The sequence below is a fragment of the Falco punctatus genome (assembly GCF_963210335.1).
Source record: "Falco punctatus genome assembly, chromosome: 5".
NCBI lineage: Eukaryota > Metazoa > Chordata > Aves > Falconiformes > Falconidae > Falco > Falco punctatus.
Window position 1 is genome coordinate 83,102,219 of NC_137584.1, and position 24,394 is coordinate 83,126,612.

Below are 24,394 nucleotides of genomic sequence, written 5' to 3' on the forward strand. Positions count from 1 at the left end.
AGAAGGGTGTAATTATATCTGATAGCCTTTACCTCAACTGCTGCTTTCCTGCAGGCTTAAATCTTTTGCCTGAGAGCATTCAGCTGACTGAAAAAAAATCTTAACGTCTGTCTCACTGTAGACAGACAGAATGCTTTTTCTCCCCACTTTCCTCACCTTCCCAAAATCAAGGACGTTCAAGGAAACACAAAAATAACATCCCTTGTCTTTCAAGGGATTTGACATCAGTATCAATGGGGCTCTGGAAGAGACCCAAGAATCTTTTAATTTACACATCTCCACTTATCTCGCTAATGACATTATCGAAACACGTATTCCGTTGCAAAGATAAGAAGCAACAACAGAATTGTATTTTGCTCTTACCCACTCCTTTCCCCTACTCCAAATGAGAGAATTATCCCAATAAAAACATTTTCTGATCAGTCAGTCATGCATAAAAACGTAAATTTCCTATCCTCTAATGCAATAGCAATAAAGTGAATAAACCAGATGTTCAAAACTCTTTTAACACTTATTTCATTTCCGCAAGTCAAGCAAAATAGGATGACTTACCATCATCTCCTCCTTAGGGGGGGGGGGGGAAAAAAAAAGTAAAAATCCATACACATTAAAGAGATAATTTTCGCAGCAAAATGGTAATAAACACAGGCTTTACTACAAACACTGAAAAAGTTCAAGTGCAATTATTTAATCTACAAAAGAAAAGCTACTTTCCATCCTCTTCCTCCTCCTCAAGACCACCTGAGACTAAATCCATTATAATAACATCTTAGTAGCAGCTGATTTACATATTCTTGAAAGCTGTGTTTAATTTCAGAAAGAGTTAAGTAGTCTTCAGTTCACATTATTCAACAATCTGACTACTGTTCCTTCCTGAAATCCTGATCCCCAAGTTAAACTGCTCTTATAATTATTTTTGTATACCAGCAATATATTATCTCAATATAATTACTAAAATCTGTAATTACTAAAAATAGTAATTATAAATTGTATATACATTATCTATGTTATATACAGATTTTCTAATGTGTGATGATGATTTCTGACTCAATCTATTGGCTAACAGTTAATTTTTAAGGGAAATTAGACAGACTGACAGGGGAAAGCTGATTCATTTGGAATCTGAGGTTATAGTTTTCAATTTAAATCTGAAAATTTAAAACCCAAGTCATTGCCATACTTTTTAATTTTTTTTTTAAATATTGCAGATAATTGAGCCTTCCTAAGTATCCACTCTTTCTTCAAATAATGCAATCATTTGTACATTTGTAATACACTAAACATTATGGATAGAAGAAGTACAGCTACACTACACTAGAGTAACTATGAGCTGAAGTGATTAAATTAAATCCTCCAGGAAAAAACACAAGGGAAGAATATAGGAGTGCTGAAGTTTTTGTTGAACTTTAACTCCTTCCCATCCACACTGAAAAGTTATAGTGACACTTCAACTCAACAGTTGAGACTTACTTTAGTTTTCATATTAGCTCCCCTGACATTAATAAGACTACTCATATGCATAAGGCTAAGGATGTATGTAATCAAGTATCACAAACCTTACTCTAAATATTGAAAATGGACAGATACTTCTACAGAGGCAATTAAAAAAGCAGAAAGTGCACCTACAGACTGAAGATCACTATTCGTCTCGCTTGTACTGCAATTGTCACTACATTAAAGGAACTGCATCAGAAAATAAAACAGGCAAGACCCACCCCTACTAGGTGCCAGTGGATTTAAAGGACGATAGACAGATCGGGGCCTAGAAAATAAATTAGAAAACACAAAAATCAGTTTTGAGCTGAAGCACAAGTATAAGAAATAGGCTTCCTCTCCCTCCCAATTACTTGAAGCAGTTTTCTTCGTAGATGCTGTTCCACACTCTCCAAGCAGAAGGCCCCTTGTATCCAGTGTAACGTTCTGGATTCAGCAGCAAATCCACATACTGTGCGTCTGGAGATCTCTCATCTAAATAGGAAACCTTTTGTTACATATTCTAACTGATCAGTTAAAGATTTAAGTTTAAAAAAAGTCACACATATATAAGTAAGAGGTGTCATATAGTACTAGTCTGTCTTCCGGTTTGATTATAAACACCTTGCGCATAAAAATACAGTAATACAGACAGTAAACAGAAAGCTCAGAAGTATGTAATTTATTCCAAAGTCTCTTATGTGACCAAAATTTCTACATCATCTTAACACCTTTCATGTGGCTTCCTCAAATCCACCATAAACACTTGTCATACAGTGTGTCCTCTCACCCTATTCTAAGATATAGGCAGTGTTCTGTTTTAAATGGGCTTCGAATTCAGGGTTTGTCTGGCAGTATTTGGTTGGGATGATTGTTCTTTTGAAATGGGTATACTGTTACAGGAGCTTCTTAACAAAGACAAGTGCAAGAAGTGCACATTGTAGCTGGTACATGCTTTTATACGTATTTGTTAGTTAAATCCCTTTTTTCCCCAGATACCCTTCATACTAGGTAAGTCTGGATCATGTTACTTAACTGCACAAACTCCCAGCATAACGCAGAACGTTCTGTTGGTTATGGCATGAAACATGTTATTTAAGCAACATTTCACCAAGCTATCTATACTCTCATCTTTAAAGTTCACTACAAATTCAGGCAACATATCCAAAGAAAACTGTGAACAGTACTCTCTCTGCTTGAAAACTCCATACAAATAGAAACTTACGTTTTGAGCTACAACCACTAAAAAGCAGCAAGAATTCCCTCCCCTTTGAAATTCTAGGTCAAGAGCAACTCATGCTTAAAAAAGGCCACATACAATACAAGCCAGTAGTCCAGAAACTTATTCATAGGAATAGGCCAAGCAGTGCCACTGAGCATTTCCTCAGATGTTGAAAAACGCCACAGAAATAGAGTGAAAACTGCTCTAAAAAGAAGAGATGATTCTGCATGAGCAGTTAAGCATCGCTTCAGCAGTAGTAGCAAAAACAAAGAAAAGAGACACGACACAGGACACACAGCAACACAGTGAGTGCCAGATGAGACAGAGTTAAATAACAGCTTGCTTTATTTCTTTGACAGCATGGTGAACCTAAGCAGTTCCTACACTTCCTGGTCACTTCAGGTCTCCAACTTTTTCTTCAACTGAGAGTGCGGGGCAGTGTAACAAAAAGATGGAAAGCTGACCTGCGTTATGAAGTTTTTTTCAGCTAGATCAATTCCCTTATCTAGTTTGTCATTAAGCCCAACAAAAAGCTAGTAAAAAGTAAAACTGATACATGGGTTTTGCTACAGTTGAGTGCGTTAAGAGCGCTCTCGCTACCAGGAAGAGAGGAGAGGAAGAGAACAAGAGTTTCTACCTCCTCCCATCGCTCCCAGTAGTTATTCTCGCTCACCTCTCCCTAGCTCTAACTCACAAACTCACCTGATAAGCCAGTTCATCACAACAACCTGGGAGATGGGAGGGAGACATCAACTCACTTTCCCGCTAGTCAAGTAAGCTGAATCAGTTTACCATGCAGACAGATGCACGCCAGTGCAAAAAAAACACTGGAAGAACACAGCTGGGGGCAGTACATCCTCCTTCAGCAGGGCATGATGTAAGGAGAGATGGAGTTAGAATCAGGAACTACTTAAGTTAGTATTACTTCTAAAAGAAACACTCCTGAACTATACCTTTCCCAACTGAGTCCTCTTAAAAATACAAGTAGGCACCTTGAAGATGGTAGAGACAACAGCAGTTTATTGCATATAACAGTTCAGATGTACAGTAACGCTCACCAACTACTTATTACAGAAACAGCTTGTATAGAAAATTTTAAGGAAACAGATGCAGCAGAAGTGCTGCAAGAGAACCACAGCTGGAAAGTCCACTACAGCTGCTGCTTTCTCAGATGACGCCAAAAATTGGCCTAAAGGTAGATCAAAACATCTTGCATCACGCCTTAAGTCTTCCTAGCATAGAGAGCTTTCTAAGGTATCTATTAAAAAGGCCTTTAGCGGTCATTCCTGAACTTGGCAATTCTCATGTTTATCTGAAAAACATTCCTTTGAGCTTTGAACATTACAAGCAAATAAAGAGACTGACACACGCGGAGCAAAAGGAAGATACAATCTAATATCCTAATGTTTTAACAGTAAGAAAGTCCTTATAAATAAGGGTGAATTGAGTGCAGAGATCATTTGGTAACACAGCAAGGCTGGAAGAGGAACAAACTCAGTCCAAGCATAGACAGTAGAAGAGCAACAAAATTAATATAGTAGTAAGAAACTGAATCAGCTGCAAGTAATTTCTCTTACGTCTGTGCTTGATGCAACTTTGTGAGAAGCAGCTTTTTAAAAAATATACAATAGCTGCCTCCAATTTACCTTTTTTTTTTTTATTTCCATAAGTCTCCTGTTCACTGTATTAACAGGAGGCAACAGTGAATTTGCATTGTGTAGACTACCATATGCTTCTTGTAAAAAACTGCATTCTTGGCATGTAAGATGATATAAACTGTCACATCTCCCATTTAGCACAAAATTAACACTTCCCAAATACGGTTATTTGCAGAGAAACTGTAATCTTTCCTGGTTTTTAAGAGACAGCAAATAAAACAAACACTCTGAAAAAGCTTAAACATTTTACCATCAAGTTCACAAAAATGATCCTGTGAATCATCGTATCTTGCCCAGTCAATGAAAGCCTCCTTACTTTGGTTACTGAGGGGACAAAAAATACATTTGATTTTAAACTTTTAAATAAACAACATCAATAAGAGCTACCGAAAGAAACACAATCCACACATAGTAATTAACTTCGAACTGATTTCCGAATTACTAGATCTGAAAATCGAGACTATATGGAGTTATTGCTTGTTAGCTGCACAGAGATTCAAGCAGGCATCAAGCGCAATACTTAACATCAAGATCACTTTTTTAAAGACAGCAAGAAAGATATCATCATTATTTGAACAAACTGTGCAGAAGCAGCAACTTCTCTTCCTTCAGTAAGAGCTTGGTAAAATGCTTTCATAGCATGTATTTTTAACACTTTTCAAACTACCACTTTAGCAGCTGTCACTTTGGGGGGTGGGCAGGGGGAAGGAACAATCATATTTTCATAACCTGTACTTTCAATGAGAGCTACAATAGTTAGCCTTGCTTTTTAGTGGGAGACCAGATGTCTAAATGCCCCTTTCAAGCTAAATTACTCTATGAATATGGTTTGTCTTAAGCCTTTTAAATAATAATGGTATTCTGCTCACCCTAGCATTTTCAAAGGTGTATTGTACCAGAAAGACAAGTCATTTTAAGTTCCCAGAAACACTGTGTCAAAAGCTGAATGCTTTCTTCTACACATATGTGCAGCCCAGAACTACTGATGCCATGCTTCTGACAGCGAAACGTAAGCAGAGTTAAGACTGGGAACTCTGCTCCAGGGTGCAGCACCTTGAACTAATGAAAACAACCTATTCCATTTGAGTAAATTAATACTAGCTCAATTCTACAAACAGAGGCAATTCCATGACAGGACACATTTCCCACCTTCTACCAAATCACAACAGGAGACTACACTTAGCATTAGAGAAGGAACCTCTCCAGTAATTACTAGCAGGCAAAATTTTATAATGACAAAAAATACAGTTGATAAAGGAAAATGACCCAAACCCATGAGGATGAAGGACCAGTAGGTAGAGAACACTGAAGTTTATCTACCAAGCACAAATTTTTCCTGCACTTGCAGGATCCACTACCTGCCTTCTCCCAACTTCAATTGTCTATCCTACTCTTACAAAAGGCATTCTCTTCAGCTCTCCGTATGTGTATTCAGTCTCATATTCTTTTGCCCAACAGGAGCAGAAGAGAGTTAATAGTTTCTTATTTCCCCTAAAAAAAACCAAAACAGGACAAGGGCTCTATCCAGTTTGGTTTAGAACAACGCACGCCAGGCAGAAGCAGTCACTTTTTCATGGCAGTCCCATTTTGTCAGATGACAGGAAAAAGTTTCACAATCTCTATCAGGTAGAACTGCTGAAATCTGTGGTCAAAGACACTATGCCTGTCCATCAACAGTGAATAATTGTTTTTTTCTATTTCTGCTTTTTAAAGGTGAGTAACCTGGTAGAAAGCATGTTTTTCTAAGTGCTGTTCCAAACACTTCCCTGCTCAGGGGCAACACCATCCTGCAGAATTCCTCCTACCCAACCTTGTCAGTGCCATGCAATAAGGAAGATCAGGGAATTGATCCAAGCTAAAAATAACTTTGCCAATAACAGAAGTAACTCACAAGCTCCCTGATCTGGTTCACTGAACGATGATGAACAGGCACATCAGTGTAACAGAGGGACAGAGCAGGACAGAATCCCTTAATCCAGCAGAGCCATCAAGAACAAAGACTGATACCAGTAAAATGTAGAAAAAAAGGCAGGTTCATTTGCAAGTTTCCTCTGACTCTTGATACTGTAAGATACCTCTTTCAAATGATATCAGTGTGCTTTAAGAAAAAGTCTGTTTATCACTTAACACCTTTATCTTCCCATATTCCTGCACCATTTCACATTTACTTTCTAATAGGCTATGAAAGAACAACAAAACCCAGCACACTGCAAAAACAAGACAGACAAAATGAAATGCTCCTTTGTTACTATTTTTGTAATTTTGTAATTTTGTAATATTGTAAATCACAGCATACCTTAAGGTACTGTTAACTGCTCCGAGTTTGTTAGCTTGCTCACAGTCTTCCAATTCTTTGGAATTATTTGCCGCTTTTGAATACTGTAAGAAAGTTAATTTTTAATATACAAATGAATGACATAAAATTAACTGAGAACAGGTGCTGCGAAAGGTGTTTCTAGGTTTAGCAGTGAATTGGCCAGTATCAGGGAAAATCCTCTGATTCTAGATGCAGTAGATAAACATTTTTCTTCACTTAATTTCGTCAGGCAGATTTCCCTCTGTGGGTGTAACTACCACAGAAAATTCAGCTAAATATATCCAGGTGGCGGGGTTTTTTTGCCCCCTCCCCCCCTTTTTTAAAAATTAAATGGAGTTCTGAAGTGTTTCAGATACTGGTTTACATTCCATTACAAGGACCTTGGAAGACAAACAGTGTCATGCCTATAAACATACCTTGTATTTTGCAAACATAATCATACCCCCAAGTTTCATTGGTCATTTCAGTAGGAAAATGTGTCACTTGTGGCCATTTCCCCCTCATGTTTCATTTATTCTTACTCATTGCCATGCTTTAAGCGTGCACAGGTCTGGAAGAGAGGCTTTTCAAGCTGAACTCAAATTTTCATTATTTTAAAGCCAGAATTGAAGTATATAAAAGCTGAACTCTGATTATACAGTATTTTTTTTAAATATAATCCACTCAAGTAGACCTACTATTAGAATACTTCTGAAGAAAACATTTGAAGAATGAAAGATTAAATTCCACTATTCTACAGTAACGTGGTTATGTAAGCAGGGAATTTGTAAAGTCTGTCAGCTTAAAAGTCAAAAATTTCTTCTGACAGTTTTGGAACATAATAGATAGCATCAGTGCTCTCTTATAAACAACCCATTTCCTCTTTTTTTGAGTTTTTTTGGTGGGGGGTGGTATGTGCATGTGCATGCACTGAGCCTTAGGTTTACACAGACTTCTACCTTATCACAGCCCCATTAAGAAACGCAGAAAAACATTAAGTAATTGAAAGCTTATGTAAAGCTAAACTGCTGGCTTCCCTTTACTTTAGGGGACATGCATATCGACAAAGGATTAGTATCCAAAACCAGCTCAAAATAAAAATGTAAGCTAAAGGCTTTGGTCAACCCTTTAGAAATAGCAAACAACAATAATAATTTGATACATTTTAAAAGAAAGAACAGTTAATTTCTGGGTACAGACTTTTGGTCAAGATGCCAGAGGCAAAGTACCACCACAATACCTATCACAATACTTCTCAAAAAAGAAAGGATTTAATTAAAACTGTGCAGATGAGTAAGGAAGATGACTTGCTTTAAAAATGCATTTGCCAGAACCAATACAAGGAAAACCAGCAACAACTACTGAAGACTAAAGACAAAGAAGTGAAGATTAAAGAACCCAAATAATTTAAAATTTGTTAGGGGCCTTGCCCATAACAAACGTTTATTCTAGAGGAACTTCTCACTCAATTTTCTTGGATTTGCCAGGTGTGGGGGCTCATTCTTAAGCATCACATGGATGTTAAATGGAAAAATCTGAACAAGGAAGGGATCTAACCTAGAATGAAACAAAAATTGCTGATGAAATAACATACTAAGATGCTGAAGTAAACATTCTGCATGTCTAGAGTTGCAAACCAATCCCTACCCTGAAGTGAAAAAAATTACGGCCAAGAATATAATCCTAAATTTAAGGTTTCAAACAGAATGAACATTCAAGTCTCAAAATGTGTTTCCAGGTTTCACTATTCTCCAGTGTTTAACAGCAAAAGCTATTCGATCAGTGCTCTGTGACCAGACTAGATCAGGACAAATTATCTGTTCCTGCCAAAGCAGGATCTCCTAAAAGCAGTTTCTAGAAGAGAACAGCAAAGAAGTGGGTAGGAAGGAAAATATTTAAGTGAAATGTTGTAACCTTGAGTTACTGCACCCTGCCCCTTGCTTTAAAGATTAATACAGCAGCTGTCATGACAGTCCTTTAATGTCTAGCCCCCTAAAAAGTGTTCAACACACAAATGAAACAGGACCATAGAAAGGGAAACTACTTTGTGCCTCTCCAGCACCATTTCAAAAAGCTTATGTTGCTGTCAAGAATTGAAGAGATCCTCTATTGCTAGCTGCACTTCTGTGTGGAAGCTGTGCAAGTGTAACGCTGGTTTTTTGTGGCTAGATAAGCTTTCAAAAGAAGAACTGTTTTCTCCACGGTTCAGCAAACAAACAAAAATATCCCCCACGAAAGCCTAAATAAAGCTTGAAGTTTACAAGCTCATCTACATTAAGAGCGAAGGGCAATAAGAAACTGCATGGAAGCCAAGCACTTAGACCACAGGAAACTTCTCCACAGGATTCTACACTGAGTAGATCTACTCAACAGATTATAGCTCTTACTATTAAAAACATGCCTTTGGTTGTTTTCACTTTTCCAAAGCAGACACTATCAGGATGAACTGGACATGTATGTCCCCAGAGGAAAAACATATTTTTTTTTCCTTTTTTAAAAAACACTACTTTAAGGATAATCCACAAGGCTGAGGACTTCCCCAAATGGACCAAGCACAGGCTAATAGCGCAGTCCTTGAAACAAAACATTCATCTTAAGACGAATTTGCTGTTTTCTTAAAAGGGGTATTAAATGAGATTGCCAATTTTTAACTGGCTCCAAGAAAGATCTTTAACTGAATCATAAGAAGAAAACAGCATAGGTAATTTTTATGTCAGTTCTGATGACAATTTTCCTGCAAAAATATTTCAGTTTCTGACAGTAAAGCAGCAGATATTAGTAACTTTGTTCTATGACAGATTAAAGGTGCAGGACTGCCCAAATTTTAGTACTGTAGCTGGGCTGCACCAACCTACAAGGCAATTCAAAGCAAACAACCGTAGCAAATACACCATTAAATGACAGCTTCCCAAAGAAGCTATCCCAGTTTCTTTATTGTGGTGAAAGCACAAAGCAGATGATTTCTCAGTTCTGAAGTCCAATTCAATATGTTCATGTGAACTATCTTTAAGAACTGCATACTCTTTGGCTACTAATTAACATCTTTCTTATGGCTCTCAAGATTAAGCAATTAGGAAGCTGAAACGCTCACTAGAAAAATCCTTTCTAGAAGCCTTTAAAGTTTTAAAATGCCTCTTTAGGAGGCATTATGGCATTCCAGGAGTCCGTTTCTCTACAATCAAGCTTGGAAGAGAACAGTCAATGAAAAATAGAACTGGCAACAGATCATCCAGCTAAAACTCAAGATCTTCTGCCCAGAGATAGTACCAAGGTTTTCCCCCACCTACTACTGCTGCTTGTGCTGTAAGTGTGAATGACTGACATTTAAGTCATGTCAGTGAGAAAGATGTTTCTTTTCTGATCACCAGGAACCTTTAAATGAAGGGGCAGACTTTACTTCAGAGTGAGCTTAACAATATACGTATAAACGGGAGACAAGCCTTCCTTTTGAGCTAAAGCTGGGACAGACTTGCCTGCACTGCTCATGACAGCAGGACAAAGAAGCGATCAATTCACAATGAAGCATTCCTCTGCTACCTTTGGTAATCCTTCTCAGCATGAAGTCTAAACCTAACGCCAGCAGTCATTTATGAAACAGTGAACTACGCTCAGGTGAGGAAAGCAGCAAGTACAGCTGCCCCGTGAGGTGGGAAGTACTAGGGAAGATGGAGATATGGTAGGTAAGCAAGAATAGGTATGAGTCTGCAATGCAGCCAAGGCACTCAACAGGAAGCTCTCTCCTTTGGGCACCATTATCCCATCAACTGCTAAAATCCTTATTCTTGGGCATGGTGTTTGAGATTTGGGGGTGGGGGAGGACTGTTTTGTTTTTCTGCTCTGATCTCTTTTCTAGGCACATATATCCTCTTTACTTTTTTGGCTTTGCTAAGATCACTTGGTGATCTAGGAAGGATGGCTAGGAGAGAAGCAAGGGAACACCAACAGCACAAACTATTTAAGCTTGCACTGAGCACTTCAACTTAAATTGTCTTTAGACTAATGACCTCCTCAAGATTAAACATGACAAAAGTACATGTAATTGTTCAAGTTCTTTTAATATCAGAGGTTGTGGTTATATATGATTCTTACAAAAGACTGCACTGCTACTGCATCTGCGCATCTTAGCCTCTGGCTTTACAGAAGGTGGCCTTATCTCAGAAATGAACAAAGAATTTTGCATCAGACATTCTGTGGCCATGTACTGCTGTCCCCACCCATTCACTGTTTCAGTCTGCACCAGCTCTCAAGCTATGACAGACTCAGAATGACACGACAGTCCAGCTATGTCAGAAACACTATTATACTTGAAAGTAAAAATGAAAAGCCACATACAGGAGCTGATCAGTTATGTTAACAATCTCATCACTATGCCAAGACTGAAGGCTTGTAATAAAAAGTCATGCAGCTACTGTAATACTAAGATTTAAAAATAAAAAAATCAGGAAGAACTTAGAAAATAAATGACTGCTTACTTTATTAGAGCTCCCAGCCTTAATTCCAACAGGTATTTTGCTCTAAAAACAAAAAAATACATTGCATTTTTTACATTGCTCATAGAAATGATTATGCTTTATTAAGATCTACAAATTAAATGTTATTCCTACAGACGTCAAAGCAAATTGTTTTTGAACAATTAACTTGCTCCTTTACCTTCTCAACAAAGTGGTATCCAAAAGAGTGCTAGAGCTTAGGAGAGACTTAAAATTATTTGTTTTATTGGTTAAAATGACTAAGACCTTAAAATACTTTTTTTAAAATTTTAAAATACTTTTTTTTTTTTTGTAATTTCACTGTCACTCTTTCATTTAAATTTAAGTTCTCATTAGTAAATAGTTGGGGTTTTTTTACACTAGTCAGTACACTACAATAGTCACTGTAAATTACCAAACTTTTTAACCAAATAGCCTTTTTCTATTTTATGTTATTTGATCCATACCTCAGGACAAGGCTCTACATGACAATCTTTGATAGAACAATGGCCGTCATCAGCCCAAAATGGGCACGGTCTCTTCAAGTTGACCTAAACATACAAAAGCAAAAGTTTAAAAAGAGCACTCAAAAGGCAACTTTAAAAGAAAGAGCTCTCAGTATCAGGAAATCCTTTCAAATTAAAGGAAAGGATACTAGGAAAAAGGGTTAAATTTAGTACTTAAAGTTTGGAGGGTTTTGTGGGGTTTGTTTAGTTTCGTTTTAACTACCCTCTCTCTATAAACTTTCTGCAGTGGAATAATTAGTGATAATGGTCTGCAGTGGACAGAAACGCACAGTATATCACAGCACAAATTAAATCTCACCACTAATGTAACTTCAAAACTGTAAATAAACTACTAAAGAGAAGGCAAATCAGATATATGCAGCTTTAAAATGGTTGTACTTAACCATCATTTATACTTGTACTGTACTGATCAAGAAAATATATTTGACAGAGGACAGACTAGTGCACAAGTTTACTAATTCAAGTAAGTGCTTAGATAATTTCAGATTTCAAGCAATAAAAACAGGCAATCATTACTATTCATCATAGCTAGTCAACGAAGAATGAGTATTATAATGGCATCAAATTAGAGAGCTGATCTAGTACAAATATAAATAATGAAGAGAAACCACTTCAGAAACATTACCAGCAAATCCTGTGACGATTAGCGCTCCTATTTGTCATCAAATGGCACAATAAAGGCAGGAAGTACCAAGCATATTAGTATATACTACATGGCAAAAAATTCAAACTCTTTACTACACTTTCCTTGGATTGTCAGTATGAAAGTCAGTGAAGGAAAAACAAACAAAAAAAAAAGAATCCCAGCCTTATACATATAAACAAACACGAGCGAGAAAAACCACTTTGACCTTTATCATTCCTCAACTGAAGACTACAGACTAAAAGTTTTCCTGCACGATCAATCAGAAATACTGCAGAAATACACCATCTTTGAAATCTAACACGATAAATAAACTACGGTAGCAACCACTATTTTCCAGATAAAAAGTCAGTTTTAAAACTTTCAAAGTAAAAACTAAAATCCACAGAAAACAAAAATAACTTCTATTCTTTTACTGTTTTCCTTTTGCACAGCTTGTACTGGTTTTCTTCAGTTTATACATACTATTCACGAATATATTCCAGTGAAGTCACTACTTAGATCCAACAAACTACATCTTCAATGATTTGATGTATCACTTCTCCTTTGAAACTGTTGCAAATACTGAATTTGATCCTGTAGTCAGACACAGCATAAAACCTATGTTTTCATGTTTATAAACCAAAGTCTATACTTCAGAATTATAAATGTGCTTATAAAAGTTATTTAAATTTACAAATCTAACATCATAAGACTAATCCTTATGCTAGTTTATGAAAAAAATACATACAAGCTGTACAGTAAATTAATAGTCACACACTATAAAGAACAGTATACTTGCTATACCTAATAGGTTAAAAGATTGAGACTAAACACACCATCAATTTAGTCTTCAGAAAAACATGTTTTCCCCTTATATGTAGGAACATTTTTCTAATTAATGTAATTTATAGCCTGTATTTTCGCTTTACATAAGGACAAACCTAGGCAGGAAACAAAGCTTCCACATCTTAGTACAGTAGTGCCAGAGCAGCCTCTTAGGCGAAGAATTGGAAACTGAACTTAAATCTCATGCTCTTGATGAACTTGGGAGTCCACTGCACATAGTATCTGAAGGGTTCCTGCTATGATAAAAGAAACATATTCCTCAATCTTTTAATTTGTAGAAAAAATGAATTCACTGAGCTGTCCTTAACAATCATTCCTTTTAAAAAAATTCATGCTTTGAACACATTTAACTGGCAGAGTACACTTATACTGGATCACTGATTTGCTTAAGGGGATTGGTTTTTGGGAGAATACAGTAATAGAAGCCCAATGGCTACGTTCACTGAATTGTTAAACCAGAGCCTCACATTAAATCAAAAAAAAAAAAAATCATTTCCCCTCCCCCCCAGCATTATACATAATATACTAAACATAAGGAAAGTTAGATCAATAATGCCTCTGACACAAAACAGGCACAATATGAAAAATCAGAGATGAATTATAGCCAGATTTTGCTCTCCCTCCAGTCTATTATCTTAATTTTGACAGGTAAGAAAAATCAAAACTATGTACCAGAAATGAAGAAACAACCTTCAGTGCTTGAAGGATAACTTGTCCTGTGGCACTACATACCCAATTTAAAGCAAAACAAAATGAATTCCCTCTTCAAATGTTCTGTCAATATCACAAAAGATCCTCAAAGAGCAAAAATTAATGTTTGACTCGCTCAACTGCCTTTTATTCTACTGAATTCCTCTACCAAAAATTTCAGCAAGTAAGTTTACTCTGTCTTTTCAAAACATGCATACAAAGTTAACTGCTACACATCATCTGAAGGAAAGACTGTTTTCCAGGTTTCCAGTTTGAGTTACTATTCAGCATGTCTGGTAATTATAAATTCAGCTTTAAAGTGCTAAAGAGATTCCTCAGTCAAAAAAACCACCTAACAAGACATTAAGCAGATGGTATGACTTCTTAGGAGTGATGACAACTATCTTCTAGTTACAGTTCAAGCCACGCTAGCACAGATACATTAAAAACTGAGATTTTTCGATTGCTTTCCTCTGCCCCCCATTTCCTCTATTCAATTCACAAACGCCATCTTTAGAAAAAAAAAAAAATTAGAAATTTTTTTACTTGTTCACTCATCTTCTGTTTTTAAATGTTTTTAAAAAAGTTTTTCCATCATCTTCACAATAAGCCCTATCATATAAAATACACCCCTCCCACTAATTTCTACCAAAAAAAAAGACCAGTAGCTGTTCTTACACAGGGGAAGACTGTAAATAAATGAATACTGCTGTCTAAACTGCAGATTACTTCAGAAAGAACACCTGCAAATCAAGATATGTTAGTCCCAGAATGATTCAAAAACACTGAAGACCAGTGTGCACAGACACACACTTCTGAGAGAAACCGAGGTTGTAGAGCACCCGTGCTTTAATCAACACCAATCATGCACTGATGACGTAGAACATCCTTCTACTTTCTTCAGGGTCTGAAGTATTAGATTTCATTATTAGCATTTATAATATTATTATATACTTGCCACAGAATAGAAGATTCCATATTATGAGGCATGTTTTGATGTATAAAACTATACAGAGACAAAAAAATTTCTTTCTTTCTTTCATTGAGAAGTGTTCCACTAACTAGCTAGAAACCACCTAGTAGCACAATTTCAGCAAGACTTTAAAAAGCAAGTCCCCCTGCACCGCCCAGAGGGAGGAGATAATCAGGAGTGAAGTTGAGCCCAGGAAGAAGGGAGGGGTGGAGGGAAGGTGGCTTTGAGTTTTGATTTTATTTCCCATTATCCTACTCTGATTTGAATGGTAATAAATTAATTTCCCCAAGTCGAGTCTGTTTTGCCCATGGCGGTAACTGAGTGATCTCCCTGTCCTTATCTTGATCCGTGAGCCTTTCATTACGTTTTCTCTACACTATTTGGTTGAGAAGGGGTGTGGTAAAACAGCTTTGGTGGGCATCCGGCATCCAGCCAGGGTCAAACAACCACTGTCCTTCATAAACAAAAACTAGCTAGTCTGTTCGATATGACACATTAAAGTTTGAGTTCTTTTATGGCTATTGAACTAGTAGCACAATGGGAATACCGTGACTGTAGTTATGAAAGTTATGATCCAAATTGCTATTACAAATCAAATTACTTCAGAGTAGGAGTGTTTTCATTCCCAGAACAAGTATATTCCCCCTACGCTTATTCATACTTAGCTACATCGTAGTTGACCTAGACAATCACTGCCTCCCCTCAAAGTTTCCACATCCATCTACATACTTAACAGCACTTCCATGATTCTGTGCAGGGACATCAAAAATCTCTGTTGCTTATTGAGAATGGAAAGAGTGAAAAACGTTCTTACTTAGTAAGTTTTCTTGTGCAGCACAAATTCCTCCCCGTCACAACCGGAAATAGTGAATAATGTGTGGTGATGGGTGGATGGCACAGTGGCCCTTGTAAGCTGCCCATCTATTAGGAAGATCAGTATGAAAGACAAGGTAAGACTGCAGCACACCATTAAAGTATGATCTGCAGAACTGCTGTCAAAATGAAGATTAGCTCTAAATCTGCAGGATGAAATTACTGTTGTATGAAACCTTGTTGCTCATCTTCAAATACTCGGTTTTGTATCTTCCTGTTGCCTTTGGAGAATCTGATTACCACTACTATGTGATATATTATCATTGAACTGCCCATATCTTGTTTCTCCTAAAAAGTGAAGTTAGAACTGTATAATTTAGCAGGAAGTGATTCAGTGTGAAGTTACACATTACTGTTTGCTCAGACCAGAAAGGGAAGATTCTAGTGCTTTTTTCTCCTTCCTCACATTGATAACCCCATCTTGCATGAGCTGAATACTTGCTGGATTCCAGATCAACTAGATAACTTGCTACATCCTGAGGAAAAGAACAAAAACCCAAACAACACAACCAAAACCAAACTAAAAATCTACCAGGTTAAAGAGATGCATTGGCCTAATGCACAGTCAGACAAACCCATGAGCTAAAACTAGGGAAGGGACAGGATGGTCTGCCCTAAAGGAGCATAACCCCCTTTTTCCAGGCAACCATCCGATTTAACTCAGTCAAAATGCAACCTAATTTTCAAGTTAAACATAGCTGAAAACAGAAGTAACAAGCTTCAGTCTTATTTTGCTCATCAGATTATAATAAAGAAAAAACACACGTTTAAAGTCATAAAAAGTAATATTACACACTACTTGAAAATTAAGTATTTTTACCTATTTTTCAAAGGAATAACGGCTCTCCAGACAGCAAACACTAAAATCAGAACTAAGAGAGCGACATACAAGAAAGGGAAACCATTGTAATATTTCCATTACAAATTACACACACTTCTCAGAAGATAAGTAGAGCACGCTGTCAGAAAGTTGCTGATATACAACCCTTTTCTAGATGCAGCAGTACAAAGACACTACCTTCAAAATTATCACTTAGCAGCTGAATGAACGCAGTCATGGTTTACTGTCACTGACTCCAGGATTAACACAGCAAACATAACTTATTACTAGCATAACTGTCAGGGACTGAAAATCTGCTACAATCAAATTTAAAGAGCTGTGGGCTTCCAAAAGACAACTTAGTATAGCCAAGTTGACTTGACATGTAATCCTCCCTATATTTGCCAGGTTTTATTTAAATTATTCAGGAAAACACCATTCCAATTTACCTTGTAATATCTGAAATAATCACGTTCTTGAAGTTTCTGTATTTTGGGGAAGATCTTGAAAGTATTGAAGTCATCGATGCTTTCTATGTCACACAAACAATCATCTAGGACACCTGTAAGCTATTAAAAAAAATATTTGTTTTTAATCAAGAAATGCAATATTAACTACAGAAAAATCCTCTAAAGAAAGATAGCAATGAAAGAAATACTAGTGAAATGCAGTTCCACAGCATATTATTCCTCATCATTAAAAATCACTCTACCATGTAACTTACATGCTCAGAATTAGAAAATAACAGACCTTAGCACTTTTTTTGAGCTTTAGCCTACCTCCAAATGCAATGCTGAATCAATTCACCAGATTAACGCTTTCAGCCCTGAAATTTGTTGACAGATTCAGCAAAAAGCTTTCTGCAGAACAAGTAGCAAGATTTTGCCAAACTACAAACACATGGCATATTAGCACGTCAGAGCTGCATACCAAGTATTCTCCTACCAAATGCTCATTCGTTGTATTGCTTAAAAAAAACCCTAATCGTGCATTGCCATTAAATAACACTCCAGCTACTTTCTTTAGAGGCATGGGAGAAAGGGGAATAGGTACTTTTGTGCCCAAGAAGTTAGTAACTTCACAGTTAAATTCTAGAAATAAATACTGGGAAAGTCAGGTACAGGCACCTGCACTGTAAGGCTGTAAATCTACTGCAAAACTAAGTCTGCACTTTCCAGGTCCCATCCCTCCTCTTGCACCAGGACAGCAAGCTGGTTCAAGGCACTGCACCAGCTTAAGACCACCTCTACAAAAAGGAGTGCACACAAGGGCAGCAGCCCCACTGCCAGCACAGGAGAGAAAAGGAGAACCATGCAAGTAGCAGAGGACAGACTCAACTAAGTAGACCAAGCTACAGCAACACTTCTGCTGAGACCCTGACAGTGTCTTAGTGAGAGGCAGAAACACTGCAAGTGTGATTCCATGAACACTTACATGATACGTTCCGTTAAATCTAAACTAACTACTCCTAAGCATAGCTTCTTCAACAACTACAAATATGTTTGAAAGGCCTTTCAAAGGTAAGTTTGAAGGCGTGAGACCCTTCATAAGGGAATGGAACTAAACACTCATGTTTACTACTGTTAGTCTTCAGCCAGACAGGAAATTCATCTAGGACATACATGATGGCCTAGAAAGCATGTAAAATAGGAAAGCCCACACATCTTATATCCTGCACGGGCTTAGAAGAATGTCTAACTTTTAAGAGGGTATGGGCAAAACGAGACAAAAAATTATTTTGTGGCTTTTTTTCCCCCCTCTCTCCACAGATTTCACATAGATGAGATTACGAAATCATCTAATCTGTTTTACGCATGATAAATCACTCCACTACTTTACGGAACAGATACCCTTATATAACCAAGCTTGATGTAAGAGAGCCACTAGAAACCAAATTGTAGACTTCTGCTCTTTTATGGAGCATAAAGGAGGCCTGGAAAATGTATTTCCCCCAACCTCCTGTGAGAATTAAGAGGTGAGGGTATGGCAATAAAGCATTTAAGCAGAAAATTCACCTTACGTAGATCCTACTTTTCCTGAGGCATTAAATAAGCTGTCACAATTTTGCAGAGTAGATATGGCAATGAAGCAAAATTCATTTAAGGGAAGGTACTTCACCCAAAGTCTTTCATGCCGTTACGGTTGCCTTGTTAATGCTATCTAACTTCAAACCTGGGCAAACAGCTATGAAAGAGCCTATGTGCAATTACAGGTTTTTCACAAAGCCAAGAAAGCTCACAGCCCACATGACTGCCAACTTCAAAGTCAGAAGACGAGACTTATTATTGCTGATACTTATAGAAATAAAAACACCATGCATTTTAGTCTACCATGATTTCACTAAAATTTTCAAATTTTCTTGTCAGTCATACATAGTCAGAAATTAACTTTGCAGTCTTTTCAGGTAACATCATACCACAAAACAAGCAGCAGTACATTTCACTGAAATTTAAAAAGGCAAAAAGGAAACTCTAAACATTTTGCTCCAATATTATTAAACTGTATAAACAAGATAAACCTTATGTGAAAAGCAGTCACTTATTAAGCTGAAAGCAGCAGGAAAGATCGAAGAAATTTTCTTTGGACTCAGAAGGTAACAAGCAGGGAAGTATTTTTATGACCACCTCATGAAGCTATCCACTGCTTACAAAAATATTTTTACCATCTATGCAGAACTGAAAATGCTTTTTCAGGGGAAAATGTTCCAAATAAGCATGCAATAGTTACACTCAGTGTCAAATCCCCATGGAAAAATAAAAAGCTGCAGTCTTTTTATGCAGCTAAGATGGCAAATTAATGGTGGTCACACCTTCGCCAGAGGCCTCTGATAAAAACCTTGATTCTAAGAACACCTTTCAAAACACAATGCAGTTTACTTTGAATGTTATGAAGTTTCAAAAATAAACCCTCCCCAAAAACTTAGAACTGGTCTAAGAAATTAAGAGAAAAATTAATTTAGAGCAAGAAAAGCAAGCTAACAAAATTCTCTATTTCTTTCTACAACTTTTTCAGAACTGGAACAGTCAGCTCCTTGTATATATAAAACAGCAAAATCAATGTCTCCTTGGAAGGCATGCTCTAAAATTAAACTATGCTATATCTGTACCAAACCACAATTTATAAAATGGTTTGACAGCACATATGAAACATCAATACTGCACATCAGTGAAGTCAGTTCATAGCACACTAATACAACAGCAAACCAGACTTCAGGTACCCCAGTTAACAGGTTTTTTATTAGTCCAGGTATAGGCTTCAGTGCTCTCACTTGCATAACGATGGAACACTCTAAGAACATGCACAAAACTCATTTTTGTCGACACCTGGATCTTCCAATGAATTATTTTTCAAACTGGAGCCATCAAAATAAGAACACTGTATTACACAGTTAAAATTACATATTGCAAGACCTACTTTGTTATTCACAGAATTGGTATTTTGCCTTTATTTGAACTCTACTGATTAACTTGGTACACAAATACAGAGCCAAACTGTACTGTAAGTTACCACAACTTCTGTTACAATGGCCAAGTATCAAGCTTTCTTTTCATCTGTCAATTACTTTGAACTCGAAGATAAACTCCAAAACCATTAGCCTACTATAATTTATGTTCAAGAAGCCAACTGACATTGAACAGCTGCTATTTCTTCCCTATTTCTAATATGCTTATCAAGTATTTCCATGTATTGTCAAACCTAGTTTAGTTATTGTACAGATATCGCAGCTGCACTGGAGATGTTAAAAGTTCTAACTTATCTTCTCCAAGATAAATCAACCTTTCAGAAGAAAAGGTCATCGGCCAACCTGCATCAATTTCGCCTTATGAAATCTGGAAAGAGAAACGTATTCAGCACTTCAACATTAAGAAAAACCTGAATAAATGCATATAATAACAAGCAGCCTATTCATACAAACAACCTTATTAGTGTTATCATGTTGTACTTTAATTGCTTCAACAATTAGAAGACCACCTGGGACACCTTGTTTGTTCCTTAGTATTTCACTTTGCCATAGCTGCAGGATGAGAGAAAAGCTATAGGTAACATGACTCCAAGAACTAATGGCTAGCTTATTTTTCCTTTGTGTAACTCAAACTCCATAGATGTTTACCCTGAACACAATATGCCAACAATTTTATGAAATAACAACAACTGATCTGTGTCAAGTGTCGCAAGAAAACCATGCCAGTTTGTTAATGGGCTGTTTAAGAACCCCAACTCAATTAGCATTTAGTTATGCTAAAATAGCTACTAAAACAATGGTTTTTTCAACCTGCGAGAACCTCAACTTACAACAAGAGAAACTGTAATAAAAACTATCTATGCCAGACTACTTGAGTCACTGTCTTCGATGGTCGCTTACAAATATAGCATGTTATACAAAGCAGAAATTTGGAAAATATAGGAAACAGGCAGACACAAAAGACAAACTTTGCTCTACATGGGCATTTCACATAAACTCACTCGATTGTCTTTGGCCCAGCTGAAATCCTTCCCTACTTGACACCAGCCGTTATTTCAGCCACAGGCATACAGCTGATGAATACCAAACTCCCTACAGACACCTGTCCTTCTGAAGCTGTGAAGGCAGTTTACAGGAAGCAGCAGCGTTCTCATCCTTCTCTGTAATGTGGGCAAGCAGGCACGACCTAACCACAAGCCAAGCCTGGGCACCGGTACTACCACTTGAACATATGGCGTCTTGTCGACTCCGTGAGGACGCCGAAGTTTCTGCCTAAAGCCAAGGGCATGATCCAAGCCCGAGCTCCTCAGCACAGCACCCCACAGGCAGCAGGCTGCGTTACCTGGATTAAACAAGCCCTCTGTGCAGCTAGACCGTTATATAAGGGTACGACCACCGCTGGCTCCCAGGTCAACCGGCTCCTCCCCCCTCACCGGCGCGGCGGGGCCCCGCAGACCGGAGGCACGCGCCACCCGGCCCCGGGCTGGATCCCAGCAAGCAGCACCCACACGGTGTGGAACAGGAAGGGGGGGGAGGCTACCGGCTTGAGCGAGACCCCCAGGACCCCCAGTCTTCTCCGCCGGGGAGGCTGCCCCCTCCCCACCTCCTCCAGCCCGCGACACGGAGGACCTCAGCCCTCCTGCCCCTCCGGCAGCGGCCCGCAGCCATGCCCGCAGCCGTGGGCACCCCTGCCCGGCCACGCTCCCCCCACCCCGCCATGAGGGGACCCTGCCGCGTCCTCCCATCCGCCGCCGGTTCCTACCTGGGCCTCCGCTGTCAGGACGCAGCCGAGCACCGCCAGCAGCCGCACTGCCGGCCGTGCCCTCGCCGCTGTGCTCCGGCCGGCACCGCCGCCGCTCATGCTGCTGCCGCCGCTCCGCCCGCCGCGGCGGCTGTCAGGGGAGGGCAGCCCTCACCCCGCCGCACAAGCAGCCGCCGCCGCCCCAGGAAGGAGACGGAGGAGCGGGGGGGTCGGCGGCGGTGGCGGCGGCCGTCCCTGCCTGCCTGCGGCGGGAGCCGTCGGGGGGTGGGGGGGCGCCGCGCTCCCCTCAGTCTGCCCGCGCGCCGCCGCCACAGCACCGCCGCGCGCTGCGCCGCACGGCCCCTCCCGCGCAGCCCCCGCCGCCCGCCCCCCCCCCGCAACGGCTCCCGCAGCCGCGCGGCATCCTGGGAGCCGTAGTGCGGGCGCGCGCGCAGCCCCCGGCGGGGCGGGGCGGGGGCGGGGCGGGGCGCGGCGGCCAACAGGGGAAGACCACGCGCGCTTCCAAAACAAGCGGCGAGCGAGGCGGCGCGCGCGCGCGCGGCGGGCCGAGGGGCGGGGCGGCGCGCTGGGGCACGAGCGGAGGCACGAGCGGCGGGCGCTGTCCCGCGGGGGGGTGTCACCCCGGTGGCCGCCGCCGGTAGCGTGCCGAGGCCGCGCTGGCCTTGCGCTACGTGCGTGAGGTAGGGCAGCGCCGAGGGGCCCGGGCCGCCCCGCCCCGCCGCTGGGCAGGGGGGGCCGCCGCCGCCGCTAAGTTGACTTGTCCGGTGCTGGCCGGCGCCCCCTGCAGCTCCCGGCCCGGCCTGGCGGGGAGGGCCTGGCGGCTGCCGGCCGGAGGGGAACTGTACCGAGCGCGCTAAGGCGGCTTTTATATGTCTGTGGAGACGGGCACACCTGGCGCTGGGTGTTTTATATGGGGTGTTATACAGAAATATAGGAAATACGGCTTTGCCCTAGCTGATGCCCTTACTGTTCCCTTTGAGAGCAAGGTGGAAAGTTAGTAGCTATAGTCTCTCCAGCAACTGGCTTTTTTTTTTTTTTTTAAATTATTATTGCTCATATTTTTAGTTGTGCACACACCGGTTTTGTTTGGGTTTGTTTTTTTTTTTTCCTTATTTCAGTGGAGGTGCAGACCACCGTAGCAAATGGGAAGGAGGCACTTTCAGATGCGGTTACACGTTACGCTAAAATCCTGAAATCCTGAGTTTTGTGGCAAGAGGCACTCCTCCCTCGTCTCCCTCCTCCAGGCTCCCCACCACATGTGCCTGAGCTCGCAGTCCTGAAGGTGCGTGTTAAATTCAGCTGCTTGAGTGATTGTTTGGGGTTTTTCTCCCCTAGGGATAAGCTTCTGCCAGAGCAGCCCCCTGAACTGACTTGCTGTACCTTCATCACTCGGCCTGATCCAGGGGAAGAGGCGAGGGGATGTACCTTGGGAGGAAGAAGAAAGGGCAGGACCATCCCTTCCAGCGGCTGTTTGCTGTTAGATCAGCTTAGCTACACCTTCATTTTATTACTTACTTATTTTTTATTGACCACTTAGGGAGACTGTTTGGCATTTGAGAGGTTGAAAGTTACAGCGTGACATCAATAGAGTTTGTCTAGCTGTGCTTTGCCAGTAGCTATTGGAACTAGTCTAAGGCTCTTATTGCTGCTTCTTTTCAGTTCCTTTCAAAATCTTAACAAAACCAAAACCCCAAACAAAACCAACAAAACAAAACAAAACAAACCCCCAGACAGCTCAGAAACAGTCTTTTGCTCCCCACAGTTGAATGTATATCTGTAATTCTCTTCCCGAATTGCAAAAAATCATATTCCTGTGGGAAAACATGAACGGTGCACTGATTTTATGTGCAGGGTTGCTGGAATTAGGATTTTCTTCTCAATCCGTCTGCTAACCCAGGTTCTCCTTACACCCTTTCACTTACAGGAGAATACTTCTGTACTGGGTTATGGAGATGAGATTTGAGGTTGGGGTAACTGTTTCAGAGAGCTTAAAAGCTTTTTGTTGGCCATTGTTATTTGCTTACACATTCGTTCAAATTAGTTTTCCATTATATTTGTCCTTACATGCCAGTACGTCACAGATTTTGCATTGCTGAAAATGGCTTGAAAAGATGAAGGATTGATGGCAATGACTTACAGAGACTGAAATGGAGTAAGCAGTAGTTTTACAGTTTGGTTCCAGAGCGACGACATAATTCCTCCTTCCTTTCCCCTCTTGAATACAGGCAGTACACCTATAATTTGGGAATGGCTAAATGAGAATCTATTCCTAATTTCAGCATCAGTTAGATATTTGAGAATGTCAGAACAGCAAATGTTTACATTGCCATGCTTTGCTCTTGCTATCAGTACTCCATACTTTATCACAAGTGGTTTGTACTTCTCACAAAGGAACTGTTTCTGTTCAGCAGATTAAGGTGAATTCATTGTATTTGTTTGCATTGTATAGCTTTGATTCTGAAGCAAACTTTATGAGTATTTTAAAAAAGCCCCCAAACCTTGGAATAATCAAGCACTGCTCTGTCACACCCTTGCACTACATAAAGGACTACGCAGATCTGATGTAAACTATCAAATTTTCGAAGTTATAGTGTTCACTCAGTTGTCAGTTCAGAACATTTTATCTTAGTTACAGAAGTACTTTATTTCTTCCCCTCTGACAGAGTCTTACCCTGCTTGCATCAAAAGTCAGTAGCA

At 39.7% G+C, this 24,394-nt stretch overlaps 2 protein-coding genes across 8 annotated transcripts in view; one reads left to right on the plus strand and one right to left on the minus strand.

The window, feature by feature from the left end:
• Positions 1 to 21,942, minus strand: part of ERO1B (endoplasmic reticulum oxidoreductase 1 beta) — a 29,388-nt gene extending 7,446 nt beyond the window's left edge. The window contains exons 1-9 of one of the 2 annotated variants that reach the window (XM_080389002.1): positions 21,698 to 21,942; positions 16,922 to 17,041; positions 11,586 to 11,669; positions 11,122 to 11,163; positions 6,650 to 6,732; positions 4,604 to 4,677; positions 1,848 to 1,968; positions 1,716 to 1,762; positions 553 to 564 (exon numbers count right to left, since the gene is read on the minus strand). In XM_080389002.1, coding sequence (XP_080245128.1) covers positions 553 to 564; positions 1,716 to 1,762; positions 1,848 to 1,968; positions 4,604 to 4,677; positions 6,650 to 6,732; positions 11,122 to 11,163; positions 11,586 to 11,669; positions 16,922 to 17,041; positions 21,698 to 21,796 — 682 coding nt within the window. In that variant the 5' untranslated portion in view covers positions 21,797 to 21,942. The remainder of the gene's footprint in view (positions 1 to 552; positions 565 to 1,715; positions 1,763 to 1,847; positions 1,969 to 4,603; positions 4,678 to 6,649; positions 6,733 to 11,121; positions 11,164 to 11,585; positions 11,670 to 16,921; positions 17,042 to 21,697) is intronic. The other variant, XM_080389003.1, reaches the window with a different exon arrangement.
• The window catches only part of EDARADD (EDAR associated via death domain), a 31,988-nt gene continuing 24,652 nt past the window's right edge, over positions 17,059 to 24,394 (plus strand). For 3 of the 6 annotated variants that reach the window (XM_080389015.1, XM_080389009.1, XM_080389017.1), the window contains exon 1: positions 22,189 to 22,979. Coding sequence is in view for 2 of the 6 variants with exons in the window: in XM_080389008.1 (XP_080245134.1) it covers positions 21,222 to 21,321 (100 nt within the window). In the remaining 4 variants the exon portion in view is untranslated. Of the gene's footprint in view, positions 21,322 to 22,188; positions 22,980 to 24,394 lie in introns of those variants that run through there. The other 3 variants (XM_080389016.1, XM_080389008.1, XM_080389010.1) reach the window with 3 other exon arrangements.